This window comes from Phascolarctos cinereus, unplaced genomic scaffold (assembly GCF_003287225.1).
Source record: "Phascolarctos cinereus isolate Bilbo 61053 unplaced genomic scaffold, phaCin_HiC Scaffold_3;HRSCAF=262, whole genome shotgun sequence".
Lineage (NCBI taxonomy): Eukaryota > Metazoa > Chordata > Mammalia > Diprotodontia > Phascolarctidae > Phascolarctos > Phascolarctos cinereus.
Window position 1 is genome coordinate 63,896,853 of NW_027555736.1, and position 15,447 is coordinate 63,912,299.

The window sequence follows — 15,447 nt, forward strand, 5'->3', positions numbered from 1 at the left end:
ATGAATTCTGGATATGTGGAAAGACAAGGAGATCCGTTTGGTTGGAATGGAGTATGAAGAAAGGAGAATCACATAACTTCCAAGTTAGAATGGTTGATGTAGGGGAGTGCTAGCAAATGTTAAAAACTGATGATGATCTCACACACTTTAAAGTTTAATCCAATTTTTTTGTCATTTTCACCATTAATTTCTTATGTCAAGACAGTCAACAAACCAATAAATCAAATCCTGATTTGTGGCATTTGCCAATTTCTGATATATAAATGCTTACATTGAAAAGTTAAAAATTGGCTCTCATGAATAGGTAAGAGCTGGCTCCAGCCCACCCCTGGTTGTTAGTGAGCATCTAGCCCAACCCATATATTAAAAACCCAAATTCCATTTTCAAATTATATGAGTATCTAATTGTTGCTGGAAGATCCATAATGAGGAGGAAAAGCCTATTGTTTCCTGAAATGGCACTTGGACAGTTATTTTTTCAATATTTTTTCCACTGATAAAAATGCCCGTTCTTTTCCTTCAATTTCTGCCTATTGATCTTTATTTTGCCCTACCCATCCCTCATGATCAAAGGTTAAATGTAACCAGTCCCTCTCCCTTTTTCATAGGACAACTTTTCAAAGTTTTTAAGACAAATAACTTTTTCCCTTCTCTGAGAATCTTTTCTTCACCCAAAATATGAAACCTTTTTAGAAATGAGATTTGAGTGAGATTGCGAAAGGATTTAAAATCCAAGTAAAAAACTGAAAAACAAATTATCATAGAGGCTATTTGGGGTCCTTGAAACTTACTTTATGTAGCAGACCTATTCTTTGGGGAAACAAATTTGACAGCAACATGGAAGATGTATTAGAGAAGGAAGACTAGAAACATGGAGGTTAGTTTAGAGACTGGCACAATAATCATGTGAGAAGAGATAAGCGGCTGAACCAGGGTGGCAATCCAAAACTGTGGATGGATGTGAGAGACATAATGAAGGTCAAAATTGAGAAGACCTGAAAACTTGGTCAAATTGAATATTTCAAATTTACAAATATTGCAGCAGTAGAATGTAGATGTATAGATGTATATTACATATTCATATTGTGTGTATATTATATGTACAATATTATAAACATACACACACACACACACACACATATATATATATATATATATATATATATACAGAGAAAGAGATAGTTATCATTATGTTTCTTGAAGTATTGCAGATCCTGATGGAGAGAGAAAGAGAGAGAAAGAGAGATCATTTTATAGAACTGTTCTGTAAAACTATCAGAGGCTAAACCACCATAACCTGGAAACAAGGCAGCTAACAGGTAGGAAACAACTGAGAAATAGGTAAACATTAGTTTTGTTTTGTTTTGTATTGCTTTTGGTTTTTTGTTTTCCAAATGGCAAAGGTTTAAGCCACTAGAGGGGTTGTCAGTGATAAAACCCAAATACATAGGAAAGCTTAGGAAGAAGTGATGCTCAAGGAGGTCTAGGAACTGGAATTTCTCAATAATGGAGTACCATGGAGTCCCCAGAACATTTGCAGTGTGTTTCCTTTCTCTAAGCCTAAAAGATTGCTCTCTTTGTCAGTAGCTTCAATACACTGGCTGGTGACAAAGAGACTGGCTGCTGGGCAAATGACACTACACTGAGGAGTTACAACTTGCAAGCAAGGAGGAGTTGTGCGAACATTAAATTCCAATGGTTGCAGTTGCCCCCTCACCCACCAAGGGCACAGTTAGAAGCAGTCATCATAATGAGCGAGAGTAAAACATATTACCCATTGCCCCTCCAGGCTATGCATTTCTTGTTATTTATGTCATTGTACAGGCTCTTTGGGGAACTCACTGCATTGAGCTTCTCAGACCGTAGATGCACCTTGGGAAGACAGAGCTTTAAATTATCATGTATGGTCTAGGTATTACTCAGGTTATAAGGTGAACAATTTACCAACTGTGCTGATACTTCCACAAAGATCTCATCTTGATGTGAAGCAGATGATAACTCTTGTATAAAAATCATCAGCGTGCTCCAACAAACACATATTGTAACTCTTTAGAAGACTGATTTGGGGAGGTGCTCTATTTAACAGAACTCTTAATCTAGGGCTTGCTTCTGGGTTTTTGAGAAAGAAGAATCCACTCTCTATCCTCCTTTAAACCCACAAAAAAATTGCCAAAAAAAACTGCCAATCACCAAACACCTGCACCAAATTAACATGAGACTGGCTGGCAACTTGCTGGAATTCCAAATGACTGCCCCCTTCTCTGATGTCAGCTGTGGAATTCCCAGGCTGATTTCTCTGGCAATACTTAGCACCTGCTGCCAGGGAGTCTAATGACAAAAATGCAAGTTAATGATCACCAAATGAGCCAAAATCTCTTGGATGGGCTGGAATGGAATGCAAAGCACCTGACTGTCAGGTAAAGGACACTTCCTATCCCCCCATTTTCCTTCTGTGATGCCATTTTTTTTTTCTGAGCAGCAAATGGGCAGTTGAAGTACACGGCTCAGGAATTGGGAGAAGTTAAATCACTGGGGACCTGAGAAATAGGTTGTTAAAACAAAGTAGAAAAGGGAAATGATTTTATAAAACAGGGAGAGGTTTTATAAACTTCATTTGAAAACAGTCATAATGCTGAAGGAATTTGTGAACATGAGGAATCAGAACAGGGTGGTGGAAAGAGGAATGCATTTGACATGAGAGAGCATGGGATGAAATCTAGAGCTTTTTTTGGGGGGGAGGGGGAGAAGGGCAGAGAGAACAAGAGAAAGTCACTTAATGTTTCTTGACCTCCGTTTCCTCATTGGTAAAATAAGAGTTGGACACAGAAAGAACTAGATTTAAGTCAGGCTACCAGCATCTATTACCTGTGAGACCAAGGACCAATCACTTAGTCTCTAAATGCATCAGCAACTCATTATTGTTAGAATTTACAATTTGCTGATCTGCATCAGTGTAGTGATTCTGCATGCCAGAACACTTTAATCCAGATAGGGGTCCATATGTCATCCCTACCCAGTGCTTTTAGGCCAGGACTATAGTATAATGGAAAGAGCACTGGAACTGAAACCAAACGAGTTAAGTTTCAATCCCAAATCTGCTCTTGCTGGCTTGTTTGACTTAGGACCTTATTTGATCACTTAATCTATGTGGACCTTCATTCTTTATCTTTAAAATTAATACTTTGGAATAAATGTCCTCCAAGATATCTTCCAATAATTTAGAATACTAGTTCTAGATCTTAGAATCTTAATTTTAGATCAATAACCCTATGATATAGGGATTAGATACATGAAGGAAATAAATACAGACAAAAGAAAAAACTGAAGTTTCAAATCATGAGTGGGGTTGAAACCCAAATCAAAGGAACTTTGAGAGGCAAAAGGATTACTATGTAGAGTGAGGTCAGAGGAAAATTGGGAAGCCAATGATCCTGACATCTCTTTAAGAAGTGATTTTCCATTTATGACATCTGCTGTCTTTTCACCACATCTTGCTTGGAAAACTTACTATTTTTTGCTCTGTTGTATTGTCTTGGTGAGAAATGCATGAAAGGCAATAGTGTCTGTAGGTTTTTAAACAATGAGACTTCTTGGCTGAAAAGGGTTTAAAATGGGTGTTTGTTTTTAAGATGAGAAAACATGAATGTATGTGCATATGTATGAGGTTAATTTCTTCATTAAAAAAAACCCTACAGGTCATAAATTCCAGAAAAGTGTGGGTATTCTATAAACTAATATAAATAAAAACAATTCTACATAGAAATTTTCCAGAACCTCAGAAGAACAAAATTCCAAAAGCATCATTATTACCAAATTATTTTCATAGCATTTTCCTGATAGAAATTATATTATTTTGGTAAAGAAAAGTCTCTCTTCCCCACCCCTTTCCCCCTTTTCTCCTCTTCTTGTTCCTTTTCTTATTTTTCCTATTCTTTTTTTTTTACCATTTTCTTCACTTCACTCTCCATTCTTCATCAAAATGTATGCCACTTGAGAAATCTACACCCCTAAGGGAGGCTCTTACGTTCTGGGGAAGCAGAGGTATCCTCTGTCCTAATTAAGCTGGCCAAATATGGCTGATTTATTAAAACAACAACAACAACAACTGGGTGTTGGTTGTCTTAGGAAGAGTGGGATGAGAGTAGAGTTTGGAGAGGAATACTCTTTGTTGTGATAAGCATTTATGAAGTAACTTCTGAGGTTCTTTTCTTTTGTAGTTGAGAGCCAGAACACTTGGATTAAATACTATCTCTAATACAAACTGGCTTTGTGACCTTGGGCAAAACACTCAACCTATTAGCCTGTTAGAAGATTCTTCAGGAGGAGAAGTTTCAGAGGTGTCCATTGGTATTGTGGAAGAATTCTCCTTACCCCAGAGTTCCACAGGGAAGAAAATCAAAGGTCTCACCCCTATCCTTTCTGGTTCCTAGTTTCCACCCTATTATAATGTAAACTAGTATTGAGTTAAGTAGAATTTCAAATACTGCTGGTCCTAATTTCTTCAGTACTATATCTAGGGCTCTTCTAATGGTTATTCATTTTGCCTCAATCTTCTATACGACCTCCTTGCTTACATCATTTTTTTAATGAGGAGGGAGGAGCTTTAAACAGAATCTTATGTGGTTATGACAAGGAGTTATCTTGAAGCACAACAAGAATTGCCCAGGCGCACACATATACATATATATGTATACATGGGAGTATATGTGTGTATATATAATATATACATATATACATATGCTGTATATTTAAGGGGAAAAGAGAGGAGGGGGGAACTTCTTTGAGGGAATGCTGCTTTCTAATCCACTTGGTTCAGGTACTTTTTGCAAGTACTGTAGAAAGAAGGCTGTCCTATTATATCTCTTGCAGGAAATCCTGTGTGAAGGTATCTGTCTCCCTCTAAACCACACTTGGGTACTTTGGCTGGCACACATATCCGCAGATATACAGTCAGTCACACATGCACATTCCCTCCAGCTTCAGATGAAACCCTATTGGATTAGCACCCGAGATGGGCTCAGAACCTGTAGAGAAACGGATTTTGCCATCCACCTTAGGGGTGTTGAGCAGGGGAGGGGGGAGCGTTGAGGCTTGCTTGGATCATTTATTTATCAGATGCGCATTAAGAAACCACCATTAGGCTTTGGTGGGAGGTGCTACACTTTTCCTGAAACCCAGCCTGCTTCCTTTGACACTGCACTAGGAATACACAATTGAGTCGGGGAGCTGCAAGGTTGGCAAAAGCTGCCTTCCGCTTGTATCTCAATCCAGTGACTCTACAGATATTTCCTCTTTCCCCCACTCCCGCTTTAAAAAAAAAAAATAGCTAGTTTGGACATCAACAGGGTGTGCTTTAAAAAAAAATGTGGATTTTCTTTGCCTTTTTCTCGGATCTCTGGCCCCTAACCTGACTCTGTCTCTATTTTCCTTTATCCTTGGACCACTGATGCTGGAGAAAGCTCTTGCCTGAGTTCGGATGTCAGGTTGGTCCTGGCGCTGGTGCTGATCCTGGTAAGGGAGAAGGCGAGAAGGAAAAGCTGTGGTCTCCTCTCCCTCCGCTCTGCTTTTGGATTGGTCTCTCTCTTAAAGTGCTGTCCAAGGGTTGGCTGCAGGACCGCTGAATAACAGGTGCATTTCGCTGCTCCGTCGCTCTCAAAGAAGCAGCCTAGGAATGCTAGTGCACCAAGGCTAGAGAGAAGAGGGAGGAGAGGAAAGAGAGGGAAAAAAAAAATTGAAGAAGGGTGGGTGAAAAATCGCCCATAAAGTGGGACCAGTCCCTGTGTTGGAATGTGGCTTGGTGTTTCACCATCCGGATGGTTGGGATCGTAAAAAATCCAGAAGGTTGATTGCCGTGACTTGCAAGGATTCAAAGAAGAAAGGAGGGGAAAAAGGGAAAAAAAAGAGGGGGGGAAGGGAGGGAGACGGGTGGTGGTGGGGGTTGTGAGCGAAGAACCCCGGGGAGCGCCAAGGGGCAAAGGAGGAGGATGTTGGAAAGGCTTTTGTGTGTGGATGGAGACAGCATGGTGACGGGGCTGAGTCGGCAGATGCTCGGGGGCCAACACAGGAGGAGAGCTCATTTTGGGAAAGGACCGATGCCCCGCGATTAACTGACTTCAAGCCTGGAAGACTGGTGATTTTGGGGGGAAGGGTTTTTCCCCCTACTCCTTTCCTCCCTCCCCTCCCCCTTTTCTTTCCGCGCCTCCTTCCCCTCTCACTATCTCTCTTCCCCCCCTTTTTTTTTAGTGGGGGGGAGGGAGGGCGAGTGGGGGAAGGGCGAAGATTCGCATGCTACTGCCGCTGCTGCTGCTGCTGCTGCTGCTGCTGCTGCTGCTGCTGCCGCCGCCGCCGCCGCCGCCGCCGCCGCCACCGCTGCTGTTTTCCGCCCGCCGGCTCCGGGTCCCTGATGTCTCTCTGGCTTCCCCGCGGGGGGCGAAGGTGAAAAGGCTCCTAGGATGAGTGAAGGGGCGAGCGGTGCCTCCCCACCTGGTGCCGCTTCTGCCGCTGTTCCCACAGCGGCCGCCGCCGCTGCCGCCGCCGAGGAAGGGGCAGCAGCGGCGGCGGGCGGGGGCCCGGACGGGGAAGGGGCGGCCGAGCCCCCCCGGGAGTTACGCTGTAGCAACTGCATTGTATGGAACCGGCAACAGACTTGGCTTTGCGTGGTGCCCCTGTTCATCGGCTTCATCGGCCTGGGGCTCAGCCTCATGCTCCTTAAATGGATCGTGGTGGGTTCCGTCAAGGAGTACGTGCCCACCGACTTGGTGGACTCCAAGGGGATCGGCCAGGACCCCTTTTTCCTCTCCAAGCCCAGCTCCTTCCCCAAGGGCATGGAGACCACCACGACCACGACCACCACATCCACCTCCACCTCTACCCCGTCCTCCGGCACCGCCTCCTCCAGGACGCCCAACCGGATTAGCACTCGTCTGACCACCATCACGCGGGCACCCACTCGCTTCCCTGGGCACCGGGTGCCCATCCGGGCCAGCCCCCGCTCCACAACGGTGCGGCACACCGCAGCCCCCCCGACAGTACTCTCCACCACGGTCCCCTTCTTCAGCAGCAGCACGCAGGGTTCCCGCCCACCCCTGCCAGGGGCCCCCAGTACCCAGCCAATGCCCTCTTGGCCCACTGCGGCATACGCTACCTCCTCCTACCTCCACGACTCAACTCCCTCCTGGACCCTGTCTCCCTTTCAGGATTCTTCCTCCTCCTCCTCCTCTTCCTCTTCCTCCTCCTCTACCACCATCAAACCAGAAACTAGCACCAGCCCCAAATTTCGTAAGTAAAAATGAAAGCCTTCTTGCCTTTGATTTACAGTATGTCTACAAGTACTCTTCCTTTTTGGTCTCCTGCGTCTCCCCCCGTCCCCCTTCAGCAACCGCTCCAGACTCGTGTCTGGGGTACTGTGTGAAAACTGGTTCATATTTCCAAAGAAAGAATAAAATTTTGTTCTCTGGGAGGAAGTATCAAGGCTCCTCCTCCCCCTTCCTGAGTCTTGGACAAGTGTGACAAGAGGTCTCTTTACCCCTCCCTCTTCAAAGGGTTAAAGCCAGTGCGTCCCTGCTGACTGCAGAAATGCTAGGCTTGAATTTAAGGGGTGTATTGTCAGAGTAGGGGGGGGACCTAAAAACATCGCCACCTCTTCAAAATACCAAAGAAACACCCTCAAACAAAACTGAAAACAACAGGAAGTTTGGCGGTTGAAAGAGCTTGTAATAGAATAGAAGCAGCCATTTGAGCCGAGTATGTATATAAAATGATGTATATAAACCGGGAAGCCGCCCTACCCAGCCGGCTGCCACCTGGAAGAGTTAATAAGAAACAATTGAGGGGAGGAGGGGAGAGAAGGGAGGGAGGAAAAAAAAATCAATGGTGAGGAGGCTTAACTGATGACCCCAAAATTCGCCAGTGGCTATCTGGAAGGTGCTGAAATTGATTCTGTGGCGAGTGAGATTAAGTTAACCAAGGGGGAAATATGATGGAAGCCCTGCAGAGCTGCTGTTCGCCAGCCAGTATTCCTGACAATGGAGCGCGACTTCTCTCTCTCCCGACCCCCCCCCCGGCGCCCCATTCCCCTCCAAGAAAGATTTTTTTTTCCTGTTTCCAAATGCTCAGGTTATAACACTTCCCCATCCCCCACCTGGTCCCTTCACATATGGGTCTGAAAAATAAGGAAAGCTAGAGTGGCATGGTTTCTGCAATCTATATGTGCAAAGCACCCAACCATTAGGAAGTATCTCCCTTTGAATGCACCCTCTACTTTCTTTACTAAATTATTGGCATCACTTCCTGATTTACTGAAGACTAATATTTTGATAAAGGCAAATTGTTCCCTCCCAACACATGAAAATCTTCTCTCCAACTATCAGCATATCTCCCTGGTTTAAGGTCTTACACTAAAATCCCTCAGGAACCAGCTTAATCTGACAATTGATTGGGATCTGGTAACACTTTTCTGCAACCTGTGAAGGTTATTTAGGACAAACACAGAGACTGCCAGTTGGAGTTCTGAGCAGTGACACTCTGCAAAAATGCTTTAATTATGCTGTCTTTATCTGGCTTTAATATTTTGGATCATAGCATTTAGGAAGCAAGGAGCAGTGTCCTCCATTAACTCTTCAGTATCTCCTTCAAGAAGAGTCAATTGTTTAGATTCAGGAATTTCATAGCCCTTTGCATGTCTTAGTTATTATATGGATTCGGCATTACTATTTGGACACTTTAAACATTTTTGCAAAGAAATGATTAATTCTGTTTTTATGAGCCCCAGGACAAAGAGTCAATATGCACAGCAATAACATAGTGGGAATTGGAGAAATAGACAAGGACAATAAATTGGGTGATGGTGAAAGGGAGGGAGCCTACCACAAATCAGAATGGCAAACAAGACAGTAACTTGATACTTGCCAGCCCTGGGCTAAGGCAATCATCAGTGAGAGATCCTCCTTTCCTTGGAAGTGAAAGACCCTTTGGGGTGGGGTAGTAGAAACCAGACTTGAGTTTTGCAAAAAGGCTAATTGTTTAAGCAAAGGCTGGGGATAAAGAAATTTGAATCTGAATATTCCATAATCTGGGGGGGGGTATATCTTCTTAGAGCAACAATATTTTGGATTTCTTCTTTTAATGGTTTTTTAAAATTTTTTTAATTTTATTTTTTTTATGAAGAAGGTAAATGGGATGTTCTCCTTCCAGCCATAGGGGCTACCTAGTTAGTTGGAGTCGGGTTACTGTCCACAGTGGCTGAGTATTACTATGTAGTAAGGAAGTACAACTGATGCTTAATTCCTCCAATTGATTTCCCTTCTGTGTTCCCTTTCAGGGGTCTTTAAGGGAAAGCCCAGTGTTGTTTCCACCCTTCCAAACTTCTTCCCTAGAGTGTGCAAATGTGAACAGCAGCCTGGTTAATAAATAATGATTCACTTGGCAGTACCTTCCACCCCAAGGAGAAGAAAAATTCTGTAAATGGTGTCAGTGTTCACATGGGCAGTGAGACAGTTGCCGCCTTTGGAACAATTAGGTCTGAGTGATCTACATTTTTGTTGGTGGTGGTCGATTGTTTTCTTTTCTTCCTGTTGTTGTTATTGTTGTTGTTGTTTTCTGGCTGATTGTGTGTGTGTGTGTGTGTGTGTATTGTTGTTGTTTTTACCTTTGCCCCCTTCTAATGAAGACCTGAATTGGAGCATAAAGTGAGAGTCCTTTGCCTACCACAAGACCTGTTTTGAGTCCATCAACAGTAGAAATCATTATTAATGGAAGATTGCACAGCTTCCTTAAAAATGGATTTTCATTTATAGGTCTTGTAATCTTAAGAAAAGAAAGGAAAGTAATGCTGTACTTCCCCCCCCTTTTTTTTTCCTTCTGAGGTTGTAGCATTATTCATACACACAAAAGAGGGGTAAGTGTGGTTTTCATTTCAGGGCTTTGGCACAGTGTTGTCCTTGCTGCTGGTGAGGAGTCCCAGTTTAGCTCACATTCACATTTTTCATCTGCTCTGCTCATGTGACTTCAGGTCCCACGGGGGCAAATTTTTCCTTTTTCCGAAGCTCTTGTTTCCATCCTTCACTTCGGTTTCCTTGCCTCCTTACTGCTTGGGATATGATAGAAATGAAAGCCATGGATCTGTAGTTTTTATCTGAATGAAAGGATACTGGTATCTTGAGTTTTAAGACAAAGTGGTCCCCTTCTCTGCTGCTTGATAAGGGGTTCTACTGAATGGGCCACTTAAGATAAGGAACACATTTACTTTCCTTTTGGCCTTTTCTCTGTGGGTGGTGGAATACTTAGGCTAAGAGTTGTCTGGCCCTTAAAGGAATTCAAATGCTGCTATGGGGTAGTAACTGGTACCACTTAAAACTAATACCTGCCTTTACAAGTGGGCATGCCCAGTGTGGAGCAAGGTATTCAGTTTCTGTGGGGATTCTCATCACAGAGACTAAGCCTGAAGAGCTAAGTAGAGAAAGGAAAGGGGAAAAAATCAGAATTGGCTCTTCTTTACTTATTCAATCTCTGGGCTGAACTTTATCTTCTTTTCTGGTATATGCTACTTCCTGATCAATCTTATTCCTACTAATTTCTAACCCATCTTTGAAAGTTTCTTGCAGCGTTTTAAAGGTAAATCCTTTAAAGCATATAGATAGCCATTTATATATTCACAGCCAGGCAATCAAGCCTGGTCCAGACAATTTAGACGGGAAGACAAAGACAAAGAGTGTTTGCTGCCTCATTGGAACATAGTGCAAATAGAGCATCGACATTGGCTGAAGGCATAGGGGAGAGGAACAGGGAGAACTGTGTTCTGGGAATGTGTAGACATAGCCTTTTGACACTGTCATTAAAAAAAAAATTTTAAACTTGAAATACTTTTGTGGAATGTGATCATGCAAGAAGTTACTGCTTAAGAAATATCAAAGTTTGATCACTAAAAACATGAAATGGCAATATTTATATTTAAAGGAAAAGGGAGATAGGTAGAGACAATAACTTTTGGATGAATTATCCTATCGAAGACAAGTAGGGATGATCTATAGGATATTCTGCTTTATACTTGAAGGACCATCAAGGTACTCTTTTTTGTTTGTTTGTTTTCTGAATATTGGTAACCAATATTGGATGGAAATGTTATGAAGTATTTTTTATATTCCAGAAAGGAAACTGGCCATTGATGTGTAAAGGTGCTATATTGTAAAACTCTGTAAGTAAACTTATACAAAATGCTTATCTGGTTGAGTTTACTTTTAAAAGTTTCCAGTTAAACTTCTTGTTGTTTTGACTATGTCTAGCCTTTCATACAAATAGATCTATAAGGTTTCACCAATAAACTTTAATAAAACTACGGTATTACATTTTTTCTTTTATCCACATGAGCCAGGGCTTCCACAAAGAACTCTGTTGTAGGAGGTAACTGACTCCAATCATACATGGTAGCCAAGAAGAGAGAGGATACAGAGGTACAGATCAATACTTCTTCTGAAATCCAATTGAGAGCTTTTTTATGAGCACATGCTGCAACCTGAGTATATTTTGATTTCCTTTGGCTTTAATACAGGCTCATGAGTCTTCTCTGCTTTAATCAATTATACTAAGCAAGTCGTGACTTCTGGTTGCTTATTCCACACTTCATGAGCTTAAGGAAAAAAAAAACAACTGGTTACCTACACTTCCATTATTTTTGTGATTTATTAATGGTTTATCCTTAGGAGAAAAAAAAAAGAATTGATTTATTTCTTCCTTAAGGAAACTGAACGTTGTGAATATAATGGTTTCTAGGCAGTACTGTTAATAGTTTATAATTAGGTGCCCCTTCCTTTTTGCATTCACCTCCCCTCATTCTTTTTGCAGTTATGCTTTTTATATAGAGTACACAGTTATTCTGAGTACCCAGTTTTCAAAAATTATGAAGAATCAATTAATCAAAACAAATTCTACTCTGGGGCTATGCTATGTGTATAATGCATCTGGTCCTTGGTACAACTTTTTTTTTCCCTCTAGGATCTAGGGAAATTCTATATTTGTAACTCTCAAGCAGTGCCAAAACATTCTGCTTTCTGATCTTGTACCTTGAATGAATGGGGTATTTGAAGATGGAGTTGGGTGTTTAAAATGTGTGAGAACAAGTGGAGTACCATAAAGTTGAGCCTTTCTATGCATTTTAATTTTTCTGTTTTGCATTTTATTCACCAAGGAAAATGAAAATCATCATCTTCACTTCTGAGAATCAATTTTCACTTTCAAATTTTCATGTTGTAGTATAGTCCTGGCATTTGGGTTAACAAACACCACAAAGGAATGTAGATTTTTCTAAAGAAAGTTAAAAGTTTTTCATAAACCGTACTTAGAGATAGCATGCTGGATTTGGGAGTCATGAGGACCTCAATCTTGCTTCCATTCCTCCTTGTGACACTTGTTATCTTTATGACCAAGATTGGGATTGGAACCCCTCGGAGCCTCAAGTAACTCTAATGGTGTTACCGTTAAAAATATAGGAGAAGAACAAACTGCTATCTGCATAGATTTATATCATCAGTTGTAGTGAGATAGAGAGATGGCTGGAGAGGAAGATCTTAATTCTGATACATACTGACTCTGTGACTCTGGGAAAATGTTTTAAACTGTTAGTGTCCCAGACGAACCTTTAATTCACCTCCACATCATGTCTTCTGTTGTCTAGTCATCATTCTTCTTCCCACTTGCACCTTGGACTCTTCCTCTGTCTTTGATAGACAAAATTCTGCCTTTTCTGAAGGATACTAGATCTTCCACATCACTTCCTATCCCTCTACACACCATGCCACCTTGAACCTTTCTTGCTTTTCCCTTTGGACTGTAAGGTCCCTGAAGACAGAGACTATCTTGCTTGCTTGTATTTGTATCCCCAGCACTTAGTAGAGTGCCTAATACTTTCCTTCCTTCTTTTCTTCTCTCTCCTCCCCACATCCTTTTCCTTCTTTTCATTCATCCATCTATCCATCCAGCTATCATTAATCGTCCATCTACATTGATAGTGAGGAGTAGAGTTTCCTTGGTGGAAGGTACCTACAGCAAGGAAATCACAGGTTAAAACTTACTTTAATGTATATTAAAATTTACTTAAACTTGTGTAAATTAGGGGGGAAATCTATTTTTCTCCAAAAAAAACATGATGGAATAATTGTGAGACAATAATTTCCTAAACTCTGCTATGTAGAACTCTGTTGTTTGATGTTGAAAACTGAAGCTCAGTGAAACTCTAGATAATAGCAGCATTGAATATTAAAATGTAAAATGATATTATACATCCATCAAAATCTGATTACATGTTTGAAAATGTGCATGACAAATTCCATTATAGTATTTTGGTCCAAAATATCCCTAAAAGCCTACTGGACCAGCATTTATAAGTTTTGTCAAGATATTTCAATTCCCAAAGTGTTCCATGGCTAAATTTGTTTTCTTGGGTAGAAAAACAAAGCACCAAAATATTATTTTGGTAAGTTAAAGGATTCTAAATCATGGACCATCTGTAGTTATATAGAAATAAAGTTCCACTATTAATGATTTTTTAAAAATCCTTTACAGTATAATATACATTATTTCAGTTTATTCTTTAATTGAACAATGATTTAGTTTTTGTGACCTTATTTTATTTTTTTGTTGTTTAAGTCAGCCCTGTTTACATTAAGATATTAAAAACTACTAAAATTAGATTTACAGAAATAATTCCAGAAGTTCTTTTCTAATGTATATTTGACTACTAAATCAGTTTATTTATTTTTATTTTTTTTTAAATCTCATGGTTGTGATTCCAAACACAGGATTCAAGACACTCATGCTCCCAATCCCCCCTTTTGATCTCATTTTTAATAATGGGCAAATGAATATAAATGATTATTACAACTAATTATCCTTTGGAAAAAGGGCTGGGCATCACTTCAGAAAGACTATTAATCTCAGAAATTTTTTTTCCCCCAATGTGTCATTTTTCCCTTGTCCCTATACTTATACCCTTAGAATTGGGGGAATTTATACCAGGAAAAAGTACTGAAGACTACATCAAGCCCTTGGATTGAGTTCTTCAGTGGGCATAAGTATCCTGCTTAATGATTGCTTAATAGAGTACTGGACTTGCAGTCAAGAAGACCTGGGTTTGAATGACAGCCATGACATTTCCTAACTATGTGACCTTGAGCAAATCACTTAACTTTTCTGAGCCTCAGGTTCTTTATCTATAAAATAGGTATAACACCTGAAACTCATTACCTATTAGGCATGTGAATTGGACAAATCAAGTTGTTGGGAACTTGGGCAACTGTCTAAGGCTGTAGGTTTCAGAGCAGATACAGATTTGTTTTGAAATGCGATGAAATGACATAGCTGAACCCTTGTACCCTGCCTCATGTCCCCAAACAACTTATCTCACAGAGTTGTGGTCAAAAGATAAATTTTATTAGGTGATTTATAAAGTTTAAAACATTATAGAAATGGTAACTATTGTTATTTTTTTTTACTTCAGGTATCTTTCTTGATTATTTTAAATTGTAGGTTCTTGTAGTAAGTTAATGGATGTCTCCTAACTCTGTAAGAAACGGCAATGATAACAGGAACTCACATTTATATGACACTGTAAGATATTCGGTATAATGGTTATAATTTCTATTTTGCAGGTGAAGAAAAGAGCAGATAGTAGGCAATTAAGAGTGAGTAGTGGAGAAAAGTTATTTTAGAATTCTTTAGCTAAGCCTTAAAAAAAATTACTAGAGCTCACCCAAGGTATTCCTTTCATGACTGTTTAGTAGAAAGCAGCATAATTCAGTGACAGCAGAAATGAAAGTCAAGAAGATCTGAGTTCAAATTCTACCTCTGACACAAATTGGCTGTGACCCTGGACAAGTAAAATAAGATCTCAGTATTGTGGGCACCTCTCTAACCAATCAATCAATAACCAATTTATAAATATTTATTAAGTGCCTACTATTTGACAAGCACTGTGGTAGGTGCTAGGGATACAGAGAAGCAAAAGACAAGAAGCATATATTTCTGTAAGAGTAAAGACCTGCATCATTAGGGGGAGATTTCTCATGTGATAGTTGCCTAACCCAGTAAAATTACAGGTTCATTCCTTATTCCCTTGGAAATCACATTATTGAAAATAACAAGGACTGATGGATTAGGACTTAGAGGAGCTCAGTTAAAATCTTTGCTTCTGACATTACCTTGTGAGAATAAATAACTCACTTTATCATTCAGCTTTAGCTGTGGTTTAGATTAGAGGACCTCTATGCTTTAAGATCTGTTCCTGCTCCTAAGAGATGCCACCAGGATTTGTTGATCTAGCAGAAAGCTTACTTTAAAAGTTTGCCACTTTGCTTGGATCTCACACCTACAAATGAATCTGTTCTTTTGTACAGTCTTTATGAGAGAAAAAAAGAGGTAATAAGTATGTTCACACACCCTTTTTCTAAGTAAAAGACA

The 15,447-nt window shown here is 40.6% G+C and overlaps 1 protein-coding gene across 1 annotated transcript in view; it reads left to right on the forward strand.

Moving 5' to 3' along the window:
- The first annotated feature begins 6,452 nt into the window (after positions 1-6,452).
- The window catches only part of LOC144456269 (pro-neuregulin-3, membrane-bound isoform-like), a 453,429-nt gene continuing 444,434 nt past the window's right edge, over positions 6,453-15,447 (forward strand). Inside the window, exon 1 of the mRNA XM_078150885.1 lies at positions 6,453-7,278. Coding sequence (XP_078007011.1) covers positions 6,453-7,278 — 826 coding nt within the window. The remainder of the gene's footprint in view (positions 7,279-15,447) is intronic.